The sequence below is a fragment of the Schistocerca serialis genome, chromosome 2 (assembly GCF_023864345.2).
Source record: "Schistocerca serialis cubense isolate TAMUIC-IGC-003099 chromosome 2, iqSchSeri2.2, whole genome shotgun sequence".
In the NCBI taxonomy this organism is placed as follows: Eukaryota; Metazoa; Arthropoda; class Insecta; order Orthoptera; family Acrididae; genus Schistocerca; species Schistocerca serialis.
The window spans coordinates 1,116,134,506-1,116,161,598 of NC_064639.1; the positions used below are offsets into that span (position 1 = coordinate 1,116,134,506).

The following is a 27,093-nucleotide window of genomic DNA, read 5'->3' on the forward strand; positions in this document are numbered from 1 at the left end:
GGGCGAAATTTTCATATTCTCTCGCTGGCTGAGTGGAAACTATTAGTCCTACAGAAAATGAACGTGATCGCTTTGAAGTATATTTAATGTAGTTAAATTTTGTTCTGGAATATGTTTTCGCTGGCGGCCATGATTTTTGAATTCTTGAAGACAAACGTAGAAAAGTGACCTCCAAAGGCATGTCCTCCCCACACTCATTCCTCACCACTCAGAATTTCCAATGTGTTGTCCGTGCACTCCCCTTTGCCACTGCAGAAAACCTTACGACTACATGAACTACTGCCAATATACGACCTTTTTTGGAGTCTACTGATTGGGCTCTTACGGTACCAGTATAGTCCGCTACCTACGCAACATTATTAATTTCAACGTGCCCGTGAGAGTAATGAAAGAGAAACGGCTTTTTTAAGTGCTACGCTAAAACTAATTGCGAGCTCATTTGGCGGTAGAAGCACTTCTACCCGGTATTGGCTCCCGCGTAATCCCCAGTACAATGTTTACATGTACGGGAGACAGTCTGTATTTCACCTGACGAGGTCAACAAGTTTACCTTATTATTGTAGATTAGGAAGTCAAAGTCTGACACGCATATTTATCAAAAATGGGTCCCTCTGCGTTTGTTTGCCGTAGTTTAATGAAATGATTTTATCACTGGCACAATTTTAAAAAGTATCTCTTGTAACAGTTTGAGAAGGCAGTCACCGTGTAACGTGTCTTGGTATCTGCTTATTGGCACATTATTGCTTTGGCTGAAGCTTTGTGCATCTGAAAACTCATACGAAAATAACTACTAGTGCTTCCTTAGGTCGAATTCGCTAACAACTCCAAACGATATTAAAGGCTTTTTTCCAGCCACCTCGTTACTGAGTTTCGACGCCCATTCGTTGTATCACACATGGTGAGACTGCATATTTCACGGTCAATGCTCAGCTTTTTACGTACGGTGTAAGGGACAGTAGAAAAGTACTGTAGTTATGCTGTAAGTTGGTAAAATCTGATCTCGCTTCTGTAAATGCTTACGACTGTCATGCACACATTGTGCCCACAGTCTCGAGATGTCCCTTATCACTAAGGCCCACATAGAGCTCCGTTAGCAACAAGAGATATTTGAATGAACAGATGTTTTATGCTTTGCGGTATTAGCACTATTTCTCCATTGATTCAGAATGCACACCTAGTTCTGTCAAATGCAAATGGTTGCGTCGGTTTCAGACTAAAGGACGGTCTTCCTTAACGTAGTCGTTACCATCATCACAGATAGCGAAACTGATGTGATGATCGTCACTATATACGTGAAGCTACCGACAGACCCAGTTTCACAACTATAACGACAAAAATATTTTGTTGCTAGTAATTATATAAAATCACGAAAACTGTGTGAAGAATTATTAAAGAACGATCTGTTGTCCAGTGTATACAGTAGATAATACCAAGTCGAGATCTGTTGTATGGCAAAATACTATTCACCAAATGTTCTTTCAAAGTGTATATTTTGTTCGACTGCATTTGCGATGTGAAAGTGCTGATGTAAATGTGGCTATGTGTACTGTGTGTACAGCTTAGGGTCTAAATTAGGATTGTTATCATATTTGTGCTATATCCCTGTTGGTCAGTAATCAATGTGTTGATTTAATCCTACATATTGGGGGGCTTAGTTTAATTTGGAGGTGAGCTTTCGTGCATTAATATTACTTTGGTTTACATAATACATTTCGGTAATTGCTTCGTAGCAGGTATCAGTTAATGAGTACAGTCGTTAACGAGTCGTAGAAAAAACAAAATCTGTATTTTTAACAAAATCTCTATTTTTAACAATATCTGTATTTTATTGAGTGTTCTGAAACCTAAGTTTATGTCACAAAATTCTGGTAAGGCAGATAAAATATCATACTCAGTGTTCCTGATTCGCAGCTTGTGGAGCTAGTATTAAGTGCAGTACTGAAAGTCTTCCGTCAGCCGAGTAAGTGGATTATTCGTTAGCCAACAGTAGCCATATTTGAATTATTACACTGAGGGACAAATGTATGATTTGTACCGAATACAGATTTGAGGTACTGTTTATCTACAAGAGAATTATATTACAAAATAAATGTAAATATGAGTAGAAATAATATGTCTGAAAGGCTGTTAAACAGTTTGCGAAGAGATTAAGGAATTAGCTACAAAAGATATCTTTCTTCATTACTAAACAGAAATAGATCTTTTTCTTTCCTTCATACAGTTCTGTTCAGTTATGTCCAGTTACAGTGACATTATAACACGATGTGAGGCACAACGCAATCTCCGTAATAGAAGTGTAACAGGAAGGACGACAGTGCAGCGAGAAGCTGTCCGCTTATTATGAATACGAGACTACTTTCAGACACCTGCAGTTGGAGGTTACTAGCCACATCGCCAACATGCGGGGTAAAAGGGGTATAAAAAGTGTATAACGGACGTCCCATGAAGCCATGGACACAAAGTGCATCAACAGGACCGTTGCAGTGCTATCACCGCTTGTGAATCTGGTACTTGGATAGCGCTGTAGGAATTCTTTTTACACTATGTTCATAGCTGTTAAAAAGAACTGCGGCTATAAAGTCGTATTTTATGAACTGTGAGTAACTTCTGAGTCACCCATAGTCCATCTATTATTCACGACCTTTCTATTGCATCTCATCCGAAACTCTTCGATTCTCTTCCTCCCTACGTCTCCCACAATCCATGATTCAATTCCGTACAAAGCCGTACTCCAAGCTTACTTTCTCAGAAATTTCTTAGATCTTTTTAACTTATGTCTAATTATGTAACATCCTGATTCCACGTTACACTCTACTTATCTTTCTTTCCTATTCACAATAACTTTCATAATTTCCAATTCTGCCAATTAGTTAGTTAATTAAATGTTGTGTAGGTCTTTCGAACGATTCTCTTATCGAAATGATGTCGAAGGAGTCAGTTTACAGGATGTGTATACATGATCAGTGTTAACATTAATGAACACATTATCATTTTATTCGTACTCATGTAACTACACTTAACAAGATTTTATTTGCCTGGCTGCCAGTTTTTAAATAGAAATTCTTGAATGGAATAAAAGGAGTTTTCCAGGAGAAATGATTACAAATTAGTTTTAAAATTTGCTTCGCTATCTATTTTATGTCACTCGATGAATGGTCAACGAATTTTATTGCTGCATATTGATGTCTCAGCCGCGGACATCTTTAACAAAAGATATAAAGAATTTTCTCTCCAGCATTGTTGGCTTTACATCACTGTTTTTCTCAAATTTTGATGGATTATTCTTGTCGTATTTCACTAGCGAAAATATTGTGAGGGTGCAGTTATAATGCCTAGCTTCTTGAAGAGCTCGCTATATGGCGTTCGTAGGTGAACACCACATATTATTCTTACTGCCCGCATTCGTGGAATGATTATTTTCTTTCTAAGTGGTGAATTATCCCAGAACTTTACTCTGTACAATAACAGTGAGCTTAAATATGCAAAATACGCCAGGAAGCTGATACTTTTGTTTCCAAAGTTAGCAATTATACGAAGAGAAAAAGCAGTTGAACTTACTTGTTTGAGAAATTTAGTAACATGCTTCTGCCAGTTCTTTGCATCAAATATATGCACCCAAAACTTGGAGGTTTCTACCCTACTTAATGGCTCCTGGTCGTGTGCTACATCAATTGTTGGTACGACTAAAGTCGTTGTCCTGAAATAACTGTAGTGTGTTTTGTAAGAGTTAGGGAGGGGGAGTCCGTTTTTAGAGAACCACTCAAAAATCTTTGGAAAATATCATTTTCTAACTCTTCTGTTTCTTCCTCTGTAGTGGGAGTTATTATAACACTTGTATCGTCTGTAAAAAGTACCAATTTTGATCGTTGAATGTGAAGTGGTAGGTCATTCACACATGTAAGTAACAGGAGTGGACCCATAACTGAACCCCAGTCACAAAAATTTCCTTATCCGACCCTTTCCTAAAATAGTTGAAATTTTTTGAGAGTCTATCATGATCTACACAATCAAAGTCCTCGGAGAGACCACAAAAATACCAACAGGTTATGTATTATTATCTGGGGCCTGCAACATTTGGTGAGTGAGTGTATCGATAGCATCATCAGTCGAGCAACCTTTCTGTAGTCGAATTTGTGAGATGTTAAAGACTGTTTCCTCTTGAGTGTGAGACTTCCCCCGAGTACATTACTTTTTGGAATATTTGTGGATAAAGATGAGAGTAAGGAAAGTGTCACCTTTCATATGAAGTGGTTAAGTAATTGCTTATGTTAAACTGTCTGGAAAAATTCCATCTGTCAGTGATCCATTGAGTACACTATGTGATCAAAAGTATCCGGACACCCCGGCCACCTGCTGCCAAGTACTACGTATCAGCGACGTCAGTAGTCATTATACATCGCGAGAGAGTGGAATAGGGCACTCCACGGAACTCACAGACTTCGAACATGGTCAGGTGATTAAGTGTCACTTGCGTCATACGTCTGTAAGGGAAATTTTCATACTCCTAAACGTCCCTAGGTCCACTTTTCTAGATATGATAGTGAAGTGGAAACGTGAAGGGAAACGTACAGCCCAAAACCATACAGGCCGAACTCGTCTGCTGACTGACAGAGACCGCTGACAATTGTAGAGGGTCGTAATGTGTAATAGGCAGACATCGATCCAGACCATCACACAGGAACTCCAAACTGCATCAAGATCCACTGCAAGTACTATGACAATTAGGCAGGAGGTGAGAAAACTTCGATTTCATCGTCAAGTGGCTGCTCATAAGCCACACATAACGCCAGTAAATGACACACGACGCCTCACTTGGTATAAGGGCGTAAAAGTTGGAAGATTGAACAGTCGAAAAACGTCGTGTGGAGTGACGAATCACGATGTGTCGATCCGATGGGAGCGGGTGGGTATGGCGAATGCCCACTGAACGTCATCTGCCAACGTGTGTAGCGCCAACAGTAAAATTCGGATGCGGTGGTGTTAAGGTGTGGTCATGTTTTTCATGGAGGGGGCTTCCACCCCTTGTTGTTTTGCGTGGCACTATCACAGTGCAGGCCCCCATTGATGTTTTGAATACCTTCTAGCTTCCCACTATTGAAGAGCAATTCAGGGATAGCGATTGCTTCTTTCAAGTCGATCGAGCACCTGCCCATAACGCACGGCCTGTGGCGGAGTGGTTACACGACAATAAAATCCCTGTAAAGGACTGGCCTGCACTGCGTCCTGACCTGAATCCTGTCGCACACGTTTGAGATGTTTTGGAACGCCAACTTCGTGCCAGGCCCACCGACCGACATCGATACCTCTCAGTGTAGCACTCCGTGAAGAATGGTCTGCGATTCCCCAAGAAACCTTCCAGCACCTGATTGAACGTACGCCTGCGAGAGTGGAAGCTGTCATCTTGGCTAAGGGTGGGCCAACACCATACTGAATTCCTGCATTACCGATGGAGGGCGCCACGTACCTGTAAGTCATTTTCAACCAGGAATCCGCATACCCTTGATCACTAAGGACTTTGTTTATTAAGTTGAAACTGCTTTTCAGAATCCTGTCTGAAGTACCATCCACCCCAGAAGAGCTGATTTTTACAATATTTATAACAGTACTAATGTTAGAGAAGATCGTCGGTGCTACTTCTAGTAGCTTAAACGTTTGTGGAGAGACATTTGTTATATATTCGATTGCTTGTTGTACTGAACCATTTAATCTCATATTTCCTGCAACATTTGGAAAGTGATTGCTAAAAGAACTTGCATCTTGTGAATTATCACTCACAGCATTGTCATTTACTTTTATTATAATGGAATCTTGTACACTGATTGGCAATCATGTCTACTATTTGACAATGTTCTATATATAGTTAAACTCGTTAACTCATTATCGGAATTATTTCTTTCTGTCTGGACATGCATACATCTGGACATTTTAATGATTTTCCTTAATATACTACAATACTTTCTTAATACACAAGCAATGTCTATTCTTGACCTACCCTCACCTTTACATAATATTCCCTCTTTCTTTTGAATGAGATTTTAGTTCCCCTAGTTATCCACGACTTAAATGGTTTTTTTAATGGATATTTTGGATAATTTTTTAGAAAAGCAAGTTTCAATTATTGACGCAATTTTACTAAGGAATAAACTGAAGTTGTCATTAACGTCTCCTTTTAGGTACATGTCATCCCACACCGCCGCTTGTAGCTTGCTCTTATGACACTGCTACTGTTGTCATTAACAAGCCTCACTGCTTTGTATGAACCTGCTTCTGGGTTTTAAGGTACCATCCTGTTTATTTCCAAATCATGATCAAATATTCCACTACAGCTGCGTACACATCAATTTTTCAGCCTGAGCGCTCTATAAAAACTTATCAATCAGTGTCCTACTATTTTTCTGCACGTGAGTTGAAAACGTGGCTACTGAAAGTATATTGAAACACCTTACTAATTATTCTAGTTTACTTTCCTGTCCGTATGTTTAAGGCATCTACATTGAAATCTGTTTCTTCCTATCTTACAGGTAGCTCAAAAACGCATCTAAATTTCTCATCAGGAGCTGAAAGTTTCCTAGATCTGACCTGTAACTTTTTTAATAGACAGAGAAGTATTCTGCAGTAACAGCTCAGAAGCCCCTGGTTCTAGGTTCTGGTCAATACAAAAACCATTTGGTTCAGTATTTTCGACGTTGTATCCCACTTTTACATATGTTGCAACTTGTCATTTTTTCCATGTTAACTGTTCATGAAAATGCTGCATGTCTGTAATCCCCAATATTTTACTTGTCCATTCCTGTGGTTAAATGGCGTTCAGCGAGGCACAGAACATCTATCCCTCCAGCATTTTCCACATTTTCTAGGTACACAATAAACTCATCTGCCTTGTTTTTCGACACTCCTATCTTATGATGAAACAAATTAATTTTATTTTTCTGGAAACTGTTACACATATTATATTCTTGTTCTGCCCTAATTTCCTTCAATATTCTCTGTCTTTAGCCTGACTCTAACCTCAAAAACGTGTCCCTTTGATTCCAATAATCACATGTAGTTTGAATTGAGTGCTTGCCACCCCATTTACACTTTCTGCTCAGTTAACTTTTCCTTCCCCTTCCTGTTTAGTTGTGTTTCACCTACAATGATATTTTTCAGATTCAAAAGTTCCACAAAGTGTGATGGAAAGAGAGCTAATTTTTCATCGTGGATATTTTCAATTCAGATACCTCCCGGAGATAATTATATGTCTTACTAAGCTACATATACACACATCAAAAAAAGTTTTGCATCACCCCGGTTCCCAGAACTCCTGAAGATAGACGTTGACTCTGGATATTGCATCACAGACACCGTCCTATCTACTCTTTAGAGTTGTTACGAAACCTGCTGAAAGATGGAAAGTACCATGCATGAGCAGCGCCTATTAGACGGAGGCGGCAGACAGCCGATCAATTCCAGTCATTCCACAAGGATGGAGATACACAACTCGTGTTGTCTGTAGTTCAACCATGCCTAGATGGTCAATGCCGCGGTTCGATCGCGTCCGAATTGTTACTTTGTGCCAGGATGGGCTCTCAAGAAGGGAAGTGTCCAGGCGTCTCGGAGTGAACCAAAGCGAAGATGTTCGGACATGGACGAGATAGATAGAGACAGGAACTGTCGATGACAAGGCTCGTTCAGGCCGCCCAAGGGCTACTACTCCAGTGCATGACCACTACCTACGGATTATGGCTCGGAGGAACCCTGATTGCAACGCCACCATGTTGAGTAATGCTTTTCGTGCAGCCACTGGACGTTATGTTACGACTCAATCTGTGGGCAATAGGCTGCATGATCCGCAACTTCATTCTCAACGTCGATGGCGAGGTTTGTCTTTGCAACCATGGCACCATGCAGCGCGGTACAGATGGGCCCAAAGTGCCGAACTGACCGCTCAGGATTGGCATCTCGTCCTCTTCACCGATAATGTTCAAATGGTTCAAATGGCTCTGAGCACTATGGGACTTAACATCTATGGTCATCAGTCCCCTAGAACTTAGAACTACTTAAAGCTAACTAACCTAAGGACAGCAGACAACACCCAGTCATCACGAGGCAGAGAAAATCCCTGACCCCGCCGGGAATCGAACCCGGGAACCTGGGCGTGGGAACCGATAAGTGTCGCATATGCCTTAAACCAGGCAATCCCCTCAGAGGCGTGTTTGGAGGCAAACCGGTCAGGCTGAACGCCTTAGACACACTGTCCAGCGAGTGCAGCAAGGTGGAGGTCCCTACTGTTTTCGGGTGGCATTGTATAGGGCCGACGTACGCCGCTGGTGGTCACGGAGGGCGCTGTAACGGCTGTACGACACCTGAATGCCATCCTCCCACCGATAGTGCAACCATATCGGCAGCATATTGGTGAGGCATTCGTCTTCATGGACGAAAATTCGCGCCCCCATCGTGCACCTCTTGTGAATGACTTCCTTCAGTATAACGACATCGCTCGACTAGAGTGGCCAGCGTGCTCTCCAGACATGAACCCTATCCAACATGCCTGGGATGGATTGAAAAAGGCTGTTTATGGACGACGTGACCCACCAACCACTATGATGGATCTACACCGAATCGCCTTTGAGTGGCTGGACAATCTGGACCAACAGTGCCTTGATGAACTTGTGAATAGTATCCAACAACGAATACAGGCATGCATCAATGCAAGAGGACGTGCTACTCCGTATCACAGGTACCGGTGTGTACAGCAATCTGGACCACCATCTCTGGTGGTGTCAGGTGTCACTGTATGGTGTTACAACATGGAATGTGTCGTTTTCATGAGCAATAAAAAGTTCAGAAATGATGTTTATGTTGATCTCTATTTCAGTTTCCTGTACAGGTTCTGGAACTCTCGGAACCGCGGTCATGCAAATTTTTTTTGATGTGCGTACAAATGGATACATCGGGACATTTCGAGAGACAAGAATCGTTAAAGGTAGGAAGGTGTTGCTCACAGGAATTGACGTGTCATGGATCTCGAAACAGAGCATCTTAATTCCTCGATGAGCCAATTATTAGGCAGCCCTCAAATTTATTGATTATTTCCAAAGGTTCCATGGGACTAACTGACTGTAACTCATACACGTGGCTGCTAAGAATCTAGAAGATAACAGATTATCTACGTTAATGATGGAAGCTGAAGAAATTAATTAAAATTTGTGCCGTGGTGGGGTCTAGACCCTGGGTTTCTTCTAACGATCAGCATTTCCGCTGTACAAGCAAAAAAAGACCCGGGTTCGAGTTGCGGCAGTAGTACAAATTTTAATTAATTTCTTCAGCTTCCATCATTATCGTAGATAAAGATGAGACTTGAATGTCTGGGGGAAAATTTGATTATAAAAGATCGTTTCAGAATTATTATATAGTGAGGTATCAGTTCAGTAATATAGTACACTTGTCTGTCTCATGCAGTAATATTGCTTCTGAGGAATTTTTTTCATGCAAACTTGCAATTTATTGATTCCTAGATTTTGGCTTTCGTAAACCTAGAAGGTAACGAGATATACAATACAAGCCGTTATTATTGTTCATTGTAAGACATCACCGCTTACTGAGGTACACAAATGTCATATGGATAAGCAGGCATAAACTATCCAAATTTCAGTCAAGGTCAGTACCTTAAAGACACTGAAAAACCTCAACACTGCACTTCGGTAGTAATCCGCCGGACTTCGTAAGTCCGCCTCCGTAGTTTGGTGGTCAGTTCGTCAGGCTGCTGTGCTGAAGAGTCGCATTCGACTCCCTACACTACCGGGGACCTTTACCAGCTGGCAGGACTGGAACGGGATTCTATCACTCAAGTGACGCCCCTTAACTATCCGAGAGAGAACTAGCGGCAGCCGGCCGGTGTGGCCGAGCGGTTCTAGGCGCTTCAGTCTGGAAGCGCGCGGCATCTACAGTCTCAGGTTCGAATCCTGCCTCGGGCATGGATGTGTGTGATGTCCTTAGGTTAGTTAGGTTTAAATAGTTCTAAGTTCTAGGGGATTGATGACCTCAGATGTTAAGACCCATAGTGCTCAGAGCCATTTGAACCATTTCAGAACTAGCGGCTCCAGGGTGAAGAAAGCAGACAACGGTCGGAAGAGTGATATGCTGAATCCATGCTCCTTCATATCGCGTCTAAATGAGTCTGTTAACTGAGGATGACAAAGCGTTCGGCCAATCGGTCGCTGAAGCAGAACGAGGAGCTTTACATTGTTTCTGTGACACCATAACACGTACTGTATGCCAGTACGGACAGATTATTATCGAGATGCAATATAGGTTGGTGCAGACCTCTTCCTAGCAACAAAATTATATTTTCAGAAATATTTCATTATTTACTCAAAACAAAGGGCTTCAAAAATCGAGCAAGTTAATAACACTTTGATCTATTCCTGGCATTGATAGACAGAGATGTTGGATGTCCTCCTGAGGGTATAGTGCAAAATTCTGGCCAATTGAAGCGTGAGATTTTTAAGATCCCGACGTGGTTGGAGCGTCGTCGAGCAGATGCGCAAAACTATAGGCCTATATCTCTGACATCGATCTGTCGCAGAATTTTAGAACATGTTATTGGCTCGCGTATCATGTCATTTCTGGAAACCCAGAATCTACTCTGTAGGAATCAACATGGATTCCGGAAACAGCTATCGTGTGAGACCCAACTCGCCTCATTTGTTCATGAGTCCCAGAAAATACTAGATACAGGCTTCCAGGTAGATGCCATTCTCCTTGACTTCTGGAAGGCGTTCGATACAGTTCCGCACTGTCGCCTGATAAACAAAGTAAGAGCCTAGGAATATCAGACCAGCTATGTGTCTGGATTGAAGAGTTTTTGGCAAACAGAACACAGCATGTTGTTTTTAATGGAGAGACGTCTACAGACGTTAAAGTGACCTCTGACGTGCCACAGGGGAGTGTTATGGGACCATTGCTTTTCACAATGTATGTAAATGACCTAGAAGATAGTGTCGGAAGTTCCATGCGGCTTTTCGCGGATGATGCTGTAGTATACAGAGAAGTTGCAGCATTAGAAAACTGCAGCAAAATGCAGGAAGATCTGCAGCGGATAGGGACTTGGTGCAGGGAGTGGCTACTGACCCTTAACATAGACAAATGTAATGTATTGCGAATACATAGAAAGAAGGATCCTTTATTGTATGATTATATGATAGCGGAACAAACACTGGTAGCTGTTACTTCTGTAAAATATCTGGGAGCATGCGTACGGAACAATTTGAAGTGGAATGATCATATACAATTAATTGTAGGTAAGGCGGGTGCCATATTGAGATTAATTGGGAGAGTCCTTAGAAAATGTAGTCCATCAGCAAAGGAGGTGGCTTACAAAACACTCGTTCGACGTATTCTTGAGTGTTGCTCATCAGTGTGGGATCCGTACCAGGTCGGGTTGACAGAGGAGATAGAGAAGATCCAAAGAAGAGCGGCGCGTTTCGTCACAGGGTTATTTGGTAACCGTGATAGCGTTACGGAGATGTTTAGCAAACTCAAGTGGCAGACTCTGCAAGAGAGGCGCTCTGCGTCGCGGTGTAGCTTGCTGTCCAGGTTTCGAGAGGGTAGTTGAGGTATCGAATATTTTGCTTCCCCCTACTTATACCTCCTGAGGAGATCACGAATGTAAAATTAGAGAGATTCGAGCGCGCACGGAGGCTTTCGGCAGTCGTTCTTCCCGCGAACCAAACGCGACTGGAACAGGAAAGGGAGGTAATGATAGTGGCACATAAAGTGCCCTCCACCACACACCGTCGGGTGGCTTGCGGAGTATAAATGTAGATGTAGATGTAGATTAATGAAGTGTCTACGGTACCAGCAGTACTTGGTCAGGTCATCCTTGGAAACTAGACAGATAGATTGGCCATGTATTTAATGAGGTATCTATGGTCATGCAGTACTTGGTCAGGTCGTCCTCGGAACTAGACTGATAGATTGGCCACGTACTTCATGAAGTGCCTACGGTACCTGCAGTACTTGGTCAGGTCGTCCTCGGAACTAGACTGATAGATTTGCCACGTGCTTAATGAAGTGCCTATGCTACCTGCAGTACTTGGTCCGGTTGTCCTTGGAAGTAGACTGATAGATTGGCCATGTACTTAATGACGTGTCTACAGTACCTGCAGTACGTGGTCAGGTCGTCCTTGGAACTAGACTGATAGGTTGGCCATGTACTTAATGACGTGTCTACAGTACCTGCAGTATGTGGTCAGGTCGTCCTTGGAACTAGACTGATAGATTGGCCATGTACTTAATGACGTGTCTACAGTACCTGCAGTACGTGGTCAGGTCGTCCTTGGAACTAGACTGATAGGTTGGCCATGTACTTAATGACGTGTCTACAGTACCTGCAGTACGTGGTCAGGTCGTCCTTGGAACTAGACTGATAGATTGGCCATGTACTTAATGACGTGTCTACAGTACCTGCAGTACTCGGTCAGGGCGTCCTTGGAACTAGACTGATAGGTTGGCCATGTACTTAATGACGTGTCTACGATACCTGCAGTACTTGGTGAGGTCGTCCTTGGAGGTGGGCAGTCCGCGGCCGCCTTCGCCCAGCACGGCGGGCACCTGGTCCAGGCACTCCTTGAGGACGGTCGTGTTGCCGCAATCGGCGACTCCGGCCACCTGCGCCAGCCAGCCCGCTGCACACGCACACAAAGAGGGGCGGTCGTGAGCAGACGAGTACCGTGCTCTGGAAATGTGCGCTACCACATCATTTCTGATGAAGTTGGCAGTTTGACTCACTCTACTACCACAACATAGAGAACTGGAGAAAAAAAGAATGGAAGCATTTGAGATTTTGAGGTACAGAAATATGTTCAAAATTAGGTGAACTAATAGGAAATGAAGAGGTCCTTCACGGAATCGAGGAGGGGAGGAACGCATGCAAAATATTGACAAGACGAAAGCGCAGGATAACAGGACGTGTGTAAGGAGATCATGGTGTATCTTGCATTATACTTGCCGGAGCTGAAGAGGGGAAAATTTGAAGGGAAGACAGAGATTTGCAATACAGCTGAAAACAATAGTGGACGTTGCGTGCAAGTGTAATGCTGATATGAAGAGTATGGGTAGCATCAAATCCGTTAACACACTGGTGAAAAATGTAACTGTAGGTAAGAAAGTTGTATTCGTTAATTACTTTTGGCTTTGGTATTCTTCATTTCGTAGCTACAACAATAACTACAGAGCACCAAAAGGAATGGCAAATATTTTTTTTAAGTTTCAATCAACGCCCTGTGGAACAGATACAGTTATGCTGCATAACCACCCTAACAGAGTATTCAGAAAATTTAAAGCACAATCTACACATTACATTAAAACGAACTATATTAAGATAATTGAACAGTAACATAACTAAAGAGTAATCTGTATGGTGTCCCACATATACCGTCTCATATATATCTGAAAGGAAACAAAATGCGAAAACTGCTACTGACCAGAGTTGCAACTATGTCAGGAGCTCACGCAACGGACAGGAATGCACAATCACTACGAGTAACAAATATTATTTTCAACACAAAGTTACGTTTCTTTAAATGACATATGTACATTTTTTCTACAACAGTGAAAACTAGAGGTACAATTATCAATGGCAGAATAGTTTTCAATGTTTTAAACCTCATACTTTCTGGGCTACATAGATGGCAACTGCGCCACAGCTTCTGCCATAATGCGCAGAGCACGGGTTTCTCACAGCAGGCGTCAGGACGGTGCAGGCAACCCGCATTACGGCATTACAGCATTACGGCAGAGATGTGGCACCGTTTCCATTATTTAAAGTCTTAAATATTACAGAGATTTCAAGCTTTAGAGCAGTGAAGCGAAATATGTCCTCAACAGCTTTACCTCTAGTTATTATTTCAGTTTAAAATACATGTATTTGCCATTTAAAATAAATGTAACTTCCTGCTAAACGTGCTGTTTGTTTACTTGTATGGACTGTGCATTCGTGCCCATTGTGTGAGAGCCCCTGACTAAATGGTATATCTGGCCAATTGCATTTTTGACAGTTTGTTTCATTTAGGAATTGTATGAGGTCGCAAAGTTAAATGGCACACCCTGTGCATACACTACTGGCCATTAAAACTGCTACACCAAGAAGAAATGCAGATGATAAACAGGTATTCGTTGGACAAATATATTATACTAGAACTGACATGTGATTACATTTTCAAGAAATTTGGGACCATACATCGTGAGAAATCAGTACCTAGAACAACCACCTATGGCAGTAATAACGGTCTTGATACGCCTTGGCATTGAGTCAAACAGAGCTTGGATGGCGTGTACAGGTACAGCTGCCCATGCAGCTTCAACACGATACCACAGTTCATCAAGAGTAGTGACTGGTGTATTGTGATGAGCCAGTTGCTCTGCCACTATTGACCAGGCGTTTTCAACTGGTGAGAGATCTGGAGAATGTACTGGCCAGGGTAGCAGTCGAATATTTTCTGTATCCAGAAAGGCCCGCACAGGACCTGCAACTTGCTGTCGTGCATTATCCTCCTGAAATGTAGGGTTTCGCAGGGACCGAATGAAGGTTAGAGCCACGGGTCGTAACACATCTGAAATGTAACGTCCACTGTTCAAAGTGCCGTCAATGCGAACAAGAGGTGACCGAGACGTGTAACCAATGGCATCCCATACCATCACGCCGGGTGATACGCGAGTATGGCGATGATGAATACACGCTTCCAATCTGCGTTCACCGCGATGTCGCCATACACGGATGCGACCATCATGATGCTGTAAACAGAACTTGGATTCATCCGAAAAAAATGACGTTTTGCCGTTCGTGCACCCAGGTTCGTCGTCGAGTACACCATCGCAGGCGCTCCTGTCTGTGATGCGGTGTCGAGGTTAACCGCAGCCATGGTCTCCGAGCTGATAGTCCATGCTGCTGCAAACGTCGTCGAACTATTCGTGCAGATGGTTGTTGTCTTGCAAACGTCCCCATCTGTTGACTCAGGGATCGAGACGTGGCTGCATGATCCGTTACAGCCATGCGGATAAGATGCCTGTCATCTCGAATGCTAGTGATACGATGCCGTTGGCATCCCGCACGGCGTTCCGTGCTACCCTCCTGAACCCACCGATTCCTTATACTGCTAACAGTCATTGGATCTCGACCAACGCGAGCAGCAATGTCGCGATACGATAAACCGCAATCGCGGTAGGCTACAATCCGACCTTTATCAAAGTCGGAAACGTGATGGTACGCATTTCTCCTCCCCACACGAGGCATCACAACAAAGTTTCACCAGGCAACGCCGGTCAACTGCTGTTTGTGTATGAGAAATCGGTTGGAAACTTTCCTGATGTCAGCACGTTGTAGGTGTCACCACCGGCGCCAACCTTGTGTAAATGCTCTGAAAAGCTAATCATTTGCATATCACAGCATCGTCTTCCTGTCGGTTGAATTTCGCGTCTATTGCATGTCATCTTCGTGGTGTAGCAATTTTAATGGCCAGTAGTGTAAGAGTTTTAAGTTCCATTTTACAAAGATCAACAGAATGGCAAGTACATTTCGCAATAAGCTGTTAAGGGAGCTAAGAGAAAACAAAAGAAGAAAAATCCAAAATTCTTTGGATATTGTAAAGTTTAGCTGCTCCTACATGACTGTATTTATTATGTTCTTTTAACATTTGTACAACGCCCTCTTCTATCAAAAGCACATTTAAAATACGCGTTAATTCTCCTAGTGTTAATTAAACTCCCCATTTCCTTCGTCGAAGATTCCGTAATGCTTCACAACTTTTAGTGTGGTCGACCAACGATGGCATTGTACTTCTCGGGGTGTAATTCTCCTATCGGTGATGAGTAGGGCCTGTTGTGGTTTCAATCTATTCGTGACAATCCGCAGTGCTAGTGGAGCAGAGATGTTGAAGTATCCTTAACTGGACACCGTAAACGTATCGAGATCGTGCTGCTCTGAAGACGTTGGACTCGTATTTGGGATAATAATGGTGATAATAATAAGAATAATAATAACGTTTCCTGACTAGTGATGGGCTAACGAACATGAGTGTCTACAGACTATGTTGTTTTATGACATATGGATGTGTGTGCTCGCAATATGTAACAGCGTCACGAATGTATTTAATAGTAATGACAAAGACATATAGATCCCCCCCTTCCATCCTCTTTCTTCCCCACCTCCCCCCTCTTTGCCCCCTTCTCTCCCCCGCGTCCTTTTACATTTCCCTCCTCTGCCTCCTCTCCTTCCCTCTCGCTTCTGCCCTTTTCCCCCTTTATTAGTCCTCTCCCTCCTTGGTTCCCCCCCCCCTTTTCGTTTTTTCCTCTCCTCCCTCCTTGTTTTTCCCCCTACTCCAGGTCCCCCCCCCCCATCTGCCTTGGATCGGGAGTGCCATCTTTGTGCCGCCTTTTTCGTGTTTTACAGTGTGTTTTTCCAATGCGTGCTCCGTGTTGTGTCTTTTGGGAAGTGTAGCGAACAGTCATCGTACTGTCGCTGGGTGTGCTTTTTATCACTTGCGAACAGAAACCAGACTGTCGCCATGTTTTTTAATTGTGTGTGTACTATGTTACTTGTCTGATTTCTGTGTCTTTTATCTACATTGCCAACCCCTTTTGCTTTCTGTTTTAACTTTCCGCCATTTTACGCCCTTTTGCACTTTAAATCGCCATTTTATCGCCTGTTTTTCCTTGTTTCTTTCTTCTTCCTTTATTTAAAAAAAGTCTGTAGGCTCTAGAGCAGCGTAGTAAGCTGCTGCCGGCCCGCCCCCTTCGGGGGGGAATTGAAAATCAATAAAGAAAAAAAAAAGAAATACAGATGTGTCAGCTCATTTGAAGTTGACATGGCTTAAAACAACAAAAATAGGCACTTGGTAATGGCCTAAGGCCGAAATTGCAATTGTGAAACAAAGAAAGTGTTACAGTCACTGGCGTAAATATGGTGTCTTTTATAAAGTTCTACATGACTGTGAATTCCAGGCATAAAAAGTATAGAAAGTTTCACGACTGAAGTGTATTCCCGGTATTTCTCAAATACTTTGCATGAATTCCATGAGAGTACCTCTCTTTTTCTTGCATCAAATAGTAGGCGATGTTGTACTCTATGGAAGTTATTGTCACATGGGCTGCATACATTAGGGAAGGTATAGGCTCCAGAAATAGCTAAATCCGATTTTTAGAATATTACACATGTTATTCATAGTTTACCATGGAACACTGTGCACGTAAACTCTTTTGATATCTACTATTGACCCTGTCTAAATTAACCTTAGATTACTAAACTCTCGTGAAATCTACGATTGCAGTTAGTACCAATTCGCTTTTCCCACTAGTCTGGTATTATCACTATATGGAGTAAAATAAGATCTTTTGTAGTTTTTTTGAATATGAAATCTTATTGGAGACAATCTGTCTGCAGACAGTTCGCTTTCTGCCAGCGTTAATTCCGATGTGGTGGGCAGAGAAGTGCTCAGTAAGCATGGTGAAGCCAACACTTCGAACCGAGCTCGGGAGGATGACGATTCAAATCGACGTTCGGCCATCAACATTTAGGCATTTCGTGAGTTTCCTAAATCGCTCCACGGAAATGCCGAGATGGTTCCTTTGAAAGGACAAGGTCCATATCTACGTCTTTCCCCATCAGTGAAACATTCCCAGGTTGTGCTCCACCGCGATGTTGATGTGAGTCAAATCCTAATTTTCCTTCCCTCCTTTCTCCACTCTTGTACTACAGCCAGCGTGCTTACCACACGCTTGGACCTGAAGCTTTTTGCCTGGGCACCGTACGTAACAAGAAGCGGCGTCCTTTTTTAACAACACCGGAGCGAAACAATAAAAATAATGTTCGCTCCGGCTGTCTGAGCGAGACGTGCCAGTGGTCACCCCCATGTGAGACATCAGTCCTGCCTACACGTAGCCGCTGCCTCTGATAGCCGCTGGTCTGTGGGCCGCGCCTAGACCTCGTGCTGTCGAGGCCTGCAGTGGCGCGTATCAGCTGAGGCGTGCTGCAGGCTGACATCCACCGACTGTTGGACGCCTACAAGGGGTCCTCGGTTCGCAGTCTGCCCCTTAATGTTCTCATATTTCGCGCAGCTTTTGCTATTCCGCCATTCGTCGCCTTAGTTTTCGGTGTGCCACTGGTGCAGCTTCGGCGCTAAGGCTACTGGCGCCAGTGACTCAGGCCTCTGGCATCTGCGCACCGCCAACACGCCGCCGGAGGCAGGCAATGCAAGCCATCGAGACGGAGCCTTCGGCTGCTGTATGAATTCTGTTAAGTAAACCTCTTGTTTTACTACTGCATCCATTATTCCTCGATGGTAGAGGTGTTGGTTCTTCATTTAACATCCAGGTAAGTTACAGGTCGATAACGCTCTGATTCTTCCCATAAATTTCAGACTGGTATTTGCTTTTCCTAGTATTTGTTTCACGTGGTGGTCCTACTTTTGATTGTTCCGTATGGTTACCCTTAGGTATTTTGCGGTTATTGCCGTTTCCAGTGATTTGTCCCCAGCAGCGCAATCCGACAGTGGCGGATTTCTATGGTGATGTACACGTTCAATGTTCGTTTATGCATGTTCCACATTTACTGCCACTCTCTTAACCGATATTCGATCATCTAGAGGTAATCCTCAGCAAGGTAGTGTTGCAGTGTCCGCCCCTGGTAGCTGATTGGTCAGCGTGACAGAACGTCATACCTAACGGCCCGGGTTCGATTCGCGGATGGGTCGCAGATTTTCTCCGCTCAGGAACTGGGTGTTGTGTTGTCCTGATCATCATCATTTCCTCCCCATCGACACACAAGTCGGGGTGGTGTCAGCTCGAAAGACTTGCACCAGGCGAACGGACTACCCGACGAAAAGCCCTAGCCACACGGCATTTCCATTGTTGTAGTTTTCATTTGAAAGGTTCCTGTGATGCGTATTGTATATGCGGCCTTCAGCTTAAGACGATCTGTTGTCGATTGCAGAGAGTCTTGCCGTCGGCCCACAATGTATCAGCGACGAAGATACAGAAGAAACATGCGGATCGATGTAGACAGCTGTTTGCAAGGAAAGTGAATATGTTGATTTACCCCCGACCGTATTGCAGTGCTTCGTCGAAGCTGAGTTTACGGCGGGCACGAGGTGGTTGGGTGCCGAAGTATACTTGAAAACTTGTAACTGACAGCAGTAGAAGCCGAGCAATGTTGTGATGTGCTATTAATCCGCCGTCTACGGCTTTATATGTGGAGACGGCTCTCGGCGTGAAGGATGTCGGCGCGTTGCAGAGCGTCGAGTTGGCTGCTGTAACCATACTGGGCGACGGCGTTTTTGTGGCTCGCTAAGGTGGAATACGATTAGTGGTAAGCGCCTTTAGTTGTCGTCACATAGGGAAGCTGCTGTGTAGTGGCAGAAAAATATTGTCTGTGTCTGGAAAGAACAGAGCTTTTCCTCGGCATTGTCTGCACTTTGTCCTGCATTGGGCTTTATTAGACTCATATGAATATGGTGTGTCAGAGTGCTGGTTGCTTTTCAAAAGGAGGTACTTTATTTTCATATGCTTATTAAAGTTACCTTTCAAGGTTTTGTGGGATTTCGATTTTACTGAGTTATCCTAAGCGGGCTAAGGTTACTGAAACACATTCTTGTTTAGTAACCTTAAATTTGCAGTCAGTCGTCCATTAGTTTATTGCTGCAACAGTTCACTAACTATTCTTACCAAACGGGTATTAGAATTTATTGCCTTTTTCGAGTAAAGTAACTGCTGTGTAGTTTTGCAGTGCCGTACATATTTTATTTAAAGCTGTGTTTTAAAGTTTTCATAGTTACGAAAATATTTTATCAATTTCAGTTATTGCCGTTGTGTTGTATAATTCCGGGCTGGGTACGAGTTGTGGTCTTGTGAAAAAAAATGTGTTTGATGTCATGTGTATATTCGGTTCTTCTGGGGGCCGCAGACTTGCTGCATCTGAAGTCACCCTTATTCTGCGTCGGCCGCGGTGGCTGAGCGGTTCTAGGCGCTACAGTCTGGAACCGCGCGACCGCTACGGTCGCAGGTTCGAATCCTGTCTCGGGCATGGATGTGTGTGATGTCCTTAGGTTAGTTAGGTTTAAGTAGTTCTAAATTCTAGGGGACTGATGACCTCAGAAGTTAAGTCCCATAGTGCTCAGAGCCATTTGAACCTTATTCTGCCAACGACATTGTCAGTGAGGGAGAAGGAGCACACAGCGATCCAAGGCACTCTCTTGTTTTTAGGGGTGAGAAACTGTCTCTAAAGGCGGAAGAATCAGCAATGATTAATGGCATGAAGATGCGGAAGGCGATGGAAACCACTGCATTAAATAATATGTATCCCCAGGGAACGTGGCCTGTAGCTGGAAAAGCATCATGATGATTTCCCCACCGGCATAAGATTTCGGACTGATCCCAAACTCGGATGTCCAGGAGGGGACTGCAAAATGGGAGGTGACATGAGAAAATGATTTAATAACCAACAGAATGATAACGTTCTATTAGTTGGGGCGTGGAATGTCATATGTCTGAACGTGGTAGGGAAAGCTAGAAATCTGAAAAGGCAAATGCAAAGACTCAATCTAGATATAGTGAGCGTCAGTAAAGTGAAATGGAAGGAAGACAAGGAGTTTTGGTCGGATGAGTATAGGACAATATTAACAGCAGCAGAAAATGGTATGAGGGTCGTTATGACTAGGAAGATAGGGCAGAGAGTATGTTACTGTGAACAGTTCAGTGACAGGATTGTTCTCATCACAATCGCCAGCAACTAACGCCGACAACAATAGATCAGATATACTTGCCGACGTCGCAGGCTGAAGATGAGGAGATTCAGAAAATATATGTGGATATTCAACGAGTAATTCAGTATGTAAAGGGAGATGAAAGTCTAATAATCATGTGGGACTACAATAGGGCTGTAGAGAAAGGAACAAAAGAAACGCTTACGAGAGAATATGGGCTTGGTATTCAGGATGAGAGAGGAGAAAGGCTAATTGAATTCTGTTAGTAATAACGAATATTCTGTTCAAGAATCACACGACAAGGAGGTATCCTTGAAAAAGGCTGAGAGATAGAGGGAGATTTCAGTTCGATTATATCATGGTCAGGCAGAGATTCCGAAGTCAGACGCTGGACTTTAAGGTATACACAGGAGCAGATATAGACTCAGATAACAATTTAGTAGTGTATGAAGGCTAAAGTTTAAGAGAATAGGCAAGAAGAATCGATGGGCAAAGAAGTGGGATATGTAAGTACTAAGGAATGAAGAGATACTGTTAAAGTTCTCCGAGGCGGTAAATACCGTCGTAAGGAATAGCTCAGTAGGAAGTTCAGGTGAAGAGAACTGGACACCCCTAAAAAGGGCAATCACCGAAGTTCGAGAGAAAAGCGTAGGTACAATGAGGGTAATTGTGATGAAACCATGGGTAACAGAAGAAATACTTCAGTTGATCGATGACGGGAAGAAGTACGAAAGTGTTTCGGGAAATTCGGAAATACAGAAATACAAATCGCTGAGGAATGAAATAAATAGAAAATGCAGGGAAGCTAATACGAAATGTCTCCATGAAACATATGAAGAAATCGATAAAGAAATGATTGTCGGAAGGACTAACTCAGCATATAGCAATCGGTGAAATTTAAAGCAATGGCGGTAACATTAACACTGTACTACGAATTCCTCTGTTAAATTCAGAGAAGCGAGCGGATAAGTGGGAAAAGTACGTTGAAGGCGTCTATGAGGGGGAAGATTTGACTGATGACGTGATAGAAGAAGAGACAGGACTCGACATAGTAGAAACAGGGAATCCAGTATAAGAATCAGAATTTAAGATCGAATAAGGCAGAAGGGATAGATAACATCCCTTCAGAATATCTGGAATCATTGGAGGAAGTTTCAACAAAACTACTCATGTTGATGTGAGGACTGTATGAGTCTGAGGACGCAGCTTCTGACTTCCGGAAAAGTATCATCCATCCGAAGACTGTAAGATTGACAAGTGCGATAATTATCGCACAATCAGCTTAACAGTTCATTAATCCAAGTTGCTTACAAGAATAATGTACAGAAGAAAGGAAAAGAAAACTGGGGGTGTGTCAAATGACGATCGGTTTGGCTTTAAGAAAGGTAAAGGAACATAAGGGGCAGTTCTGGCTCTACGGGTGATAATTGAAGTAAAACAAAGGAAACCTGCAGACACTGGAAAATGGTACAAGATATAAAAAATTCTGGTGAAAACAGGGATAATCTATAGGAGGAGACGGGTAGTATACAACACGCACAAGAGTGGAGAGGGAATGATAACAGTGGATGACCCAGAAAGATGTGCTGGGATTAAAAAGGTTATAAGACAGGGATGCAGCATTCGCCCCTACTGGACAGATCTATACATAAAAGAACCAATGACGGAAATAAAAAAAAAAGAAGAGTGCAATTAAAATTCAAGGTGAAAGAATATCAGTGATAAGAGTCGCTGACGACATTATTATCCTTAGTGAAAGTGAAGAAGATTTGCAACATCAGTTAACGGAAAGAATACTGTAATGCGTACAGAATATGGATTAAGAGTAAATCGAGGAAAAACGAAAGTAATGAGAAATAGCAGAAATAAGGACATCGAGACACACGATGTGATCAAAAGTGTCCGGACACCCCCAAAATCATACGTTTTTCATGTTAGATGCATTGTTCTGCCACCTACTGCCAGCTGCTTCATCTCAGGGACCTCAGTAGTCATTCGACATCGTGATAGAGCAGAATACGGCGCCCTGCGGAACTCACGAACTTCGGACGTGGTCAGGTGATTGGGCGTCACTTGTGTCATACGTCTGTACGTGAAATTTCCATACACCTAAACATCCCTGGGTCCGCTGTTTCCGATGTGAAGTGGAAACTTGAAAGGACACGTACAGCACAAAAGCGTACAGGGCGACCTCGTCTGTTCATTGACAGAGACCGCCGACAGTTGAAGAGGGTCGTAATGTGTAATAGGCAGACATCTATCTAGACCATCACACAAGAATTCCAAACTGCGTCATGATCCACTCCAAGTACGACGACAGTTAGGCGGGAGGTGAGAAAACTTGGATTTCATAGTCGAGCGGCTGCTCATGAGCCACACATCAGGTCGGTAAATGCCAACGACGCCTCGCTTGGTGTAAGGAGCGTAAACATTGGACAACTGAACAGTGGATAAAAGTTGTGTGGAGTGACGAATCACAATACAAAATTCGGCGATCAGATGGCAGGGTGTGGATATCGCGAATGCCTGGTGAACGTCATCTGCCAGCGTATACAGTACCAACAGTAAAATTATGAGGCGGTGGTGTTACGTTGTGGTCCGGTTTTCCATGGAGGGGACTTGCACCCCTTGTTGTTTTGAGCGGCACTATCAAAGCGCAGGCCTACACTGATGTTTTAAGCACCTTCTTGCTTCCCACTGTTGAAGAGCAATTCGAGGATGGCGATTGCATCTTCCAACACGATTGAGCACCTGTTCATAATGCACGCCCTGTGGCGAAGTGGTCACTCGACAATAACATCCCTCTAATGGACTGGCCTGCACAGAGTGCTGACCTGAATCAAATCGAACACCTTTGGGATGTTTTGGAATGCCGAATTCGTGCCGGGCCTCACCGACCGAAATCGATACCTCTCCTCAGTGCAGCACTCCATGAAGAATGGTCTGCCATTCCCCAAGAAAGCTTCCAGCACCTGATTGAACGTATGCCTGCAAGAATGGAAGCTGTCATCAAGGCTAAGGGTCGGCCAACACTACATTGAATTCCAGCATTACCGGTGGATGGCATCACGAACTTGTAAATCATTTCCAGCCAGGTGTCCGGATACTTTTGATCACATAGTGCACTTACCATCAGGACTGATGGGCACGAAGTGGATTAAGTGAAGGAGTTCTGCTACTTTCGCAGCAAAGTAACCCATGACGGACGGAGCAAGAACAATAAAAACAAACTAACACCAGCAAAAAGGGCATTCCTGGTCTAGAGAAATCTACTTGTATCGAAAGTAGGTCCTTAATTTGCGGAAGCAATCTCTAAGGATGTTGGACTGTGAGGAAACCGGAACAGAAGAGACGTGATGCTGCAGACGAATGTTGACAATTAAGGTGGACTGATGAGGTAATGGATGAGGAAGTTCTGTGCAGAATCGGAGAGGAAAAACAGTGACAAGTAGAAGGAACAGTACGATGGGAAATATGTTAAGGCATCAAGGAATAACTTTCATGGCACTAGATGGAACTTCAGAGGGTAATAACTTTACAGAGATACAGAGATTGGAATACATCCAGCAAATCATTGAGGACCTAGGTTGCAACGTCTACTCTGAGATGAAGAAGCTGGTTCAAATGGTTCAAATGGCTCTGAGCACTATGGGACTCAACTTCTGAGGTCATTAGTCCCCTAGAACTTAGAACTAGTTAAACCTAACTAACCTAAGGACATCACACACATCCATGCCCGAGGCAGGATTCGAACCTGCGTCCGTAGCGGTCTTGCTGTTCCAGACTGCAGCGCCTAGAACCGCATGGCCACTTCGGCCGGCTAGAAGAAGCTGGCACAGGAGATGAATTCGTGGAGGGCCCCATCAAATCAGACGAAATGATGACTGAAAAAAAGAGCTAAAAGGAACCATTGACAAATAGGCAAGGGATTATATTTCTAAAGTATAACTTTGGTACAGATGGGTGGAGAGAATGAAACACACTACGTTAATAATTCGCAGACGTGGCTAGTGATTGAGTACGATGATAGATAAATACTGAAAGCACAAGGAAAAATAGGACCAAACATCATACGACTGTCACAAATGGACACTAAGAGCAACAAGCTGAACGCGTGACTTTGACGTCACGTACTTGGCTCCTGAAGGGAGAGAGTTAAGTCTGCGTCTCAAAAACAACTGCACATGGAACGATGACTCGTCTTACCAAGCACACGGAATGTGAATAAGGGTCACCTCTTGACCCATCTCTCCCGTCATAATCAGAAGTCATAACACTGCGAAAAGATAAACTGAAGTTATTCGTCTGCAAAAGACAACAGTAAGTCATTACTCTGCTAAGGCCTGGACAGAAGTATTCTCCTTCTGGTTGCTCTGGAACTTTTCTGTGTCTGATCACAGCAGGAACTTGCTGACGAGTGCTGGTGAAGATTCCGACCACTGACCAGTAAAACTTAAGTGAAGATGTTGAACAATCTCCTGCCCTCCAATATTTTCCCTCTGTTGAACCAACAAGGCTCTTAGGTGTGGAAAAAGGCAGAAAATCTCCATGGCATCATTCTGAAAAGTGTCTGATGCTCTGTACATACACACAGCGAGAAAGTGCGGGCTCTCCAGAAAATAAACAGTATGACCTACTCAGAAAGCCAGAACCGGAAAGTTAGAACTGAACGTTTTTCTGAGGCGTCGCAACGTAAATTCACACGCCCTGTAGTATTGCAGATATGGTTTGGGACAGTGCTGACAAGTGTCACGAACTGCAGAGACTGAGAATCGATGAGTATTGATGATCTAATGTTGATCTCACCTGCTTTCACTCATTGCTGTATAGCCACTTCACTGGATTATCAGTCATAGTATATCGAAGGACACAACAACTGTCTGACCGTGGAGTATTTACTAAGGCAAAACAACAAACTCTCTTCTTGTTGTGTGTAATACACTCCTGGAAATTGAAATAAGAACACCGTGAATTCATTAACCCAGGAAGGGGAAACTTTATTAACACATTCCTGGGGTCCGATACATCACATGATCACACTCACAGAACCACAGGCACATAGACACAGGCAACAGAGCATGCACAATGTCGGCACTAGTACAGTGTATATCTACCTTTCGCAGCAATGCAGGCTGCTATTCTCCCATGGAGACGATCGTAGAGATGCTGGATGCAGTCCTGTGGAACGGCTTGCCATGCCATTTCCACCTGGCGCCTCAGTTGGACCAGCGTTCGTGCTGGACGTGCAGACCGCGTGAGACGACGCTTCATCCAGACCCAAACATGCTCAATGGGGGACAGATCCGGAGACCTTGCTGGCCAGGGTAGTTGACTTAGACCTTCTAGAGCACGTTGGGTGGCACGGGATACATGCGGACGTGCATTGTCCTGTTGGAACAGCAAGTTCCCTTGCCGGTCTAGGAATGGTAGAACGATGGGTTCGATGACGGTTTGGATGTACCGTGCACTATTCAGTGTCCCCTCGACGATCACCAGTGGTGTACGGCCAGTGTAGGAGATCGCTCCCCACACCATGATGCCGGGTGTTGGCCCTGTGCGCCTCGGTCGTATGCAGTCCTGATTGTGGCGCTCACCTGCACGGCGCCAAACACGCATACGACCATCATTGGCACCAAGGCAGAAGCGACTCTCATCGCTGAAGACGACACGTCTCCATTCGTCCCTCCATTCACGCCTGTCGCGACACCACTGGAGGCGGGCTGCACGATGTTGGGGCGTGAGCGGAAGACGGCCTAACGGTGTGCGGGACCGTAGCCCAGCTTCATGGAGACGGTTGCGAATGGTCCTCGCCGATACCCCAGGAGCAACAGTGTCCCTAATTTGCTGGGAAGTGGCGGTGCGGTCCCCTACGGCACTGCGTAGGATCCTACGGTCTTGGCGTGCATCCGTGCGTCGCTGCGGTCCGGTCCCAGGTCGACGGGCACGTGCACCTTCTGCCGACCACTGGCGACAACATCGATGTACTGTGGAGACCTCACGCCCCACGTGTTGAGCAATTCGGCGGTACGTCCACCCGGCCTCCCGCATGCCTACTATACGCCCTCGCTCAAAGTCCGTCAACTGCACATATGGTTCACGTCCACGCTGTCGCGGCATGCTACCAGTGTTAAAGACTGCGATGGAGCTCCGTATGCCACGGCAAACTGGCTGACATTGACGGCGGCGGTGCACAAATGCTGCGCAGCTAGCGCCATTCGACGGCCAACACCGCGGTTCCTGGTGTGTCTGCTGTGCCGTGCGTGTGATCATTGCTTGTACAGCCCTCTCGCAGTGTCCGGAGCAAGTATGGTGGGTCTGACACACCGGTGTCAATGTGTTCTTTTTTCCATTTCCAGGA

The 27,093-nt window shown here is 44.1% G+C and overlaps 1 protein-coding gene across 1 annotated transcript in view; it reads right to left on the reverse strand.

The window, feature by feature from the left end:
* LOC126456652 (uncharacterized) overlaps positions 1–18,305 on the reverse strand; it is a 160,709-nt gene extending 142,404 nt beyond the window's left edge. Inside the window, exons 1-2 of the mRNA XM_050092396.1 lie at positions 18,165–18,305; positions 12,524–12,651 (exon numbers count right to left, since the gene is read on the reverse strand). Coding sequence (XP_049948353.1) covers positions 12,524–12,651; positions 18,165–18,305 — 269 coding nt within the window. The remainder of the gene's footprint in view (positions 1–12,523; positions 12,652–18,164) is intronic.
* Positions 18,306–27,093: the final 8,788 nt, after the last annotated feature.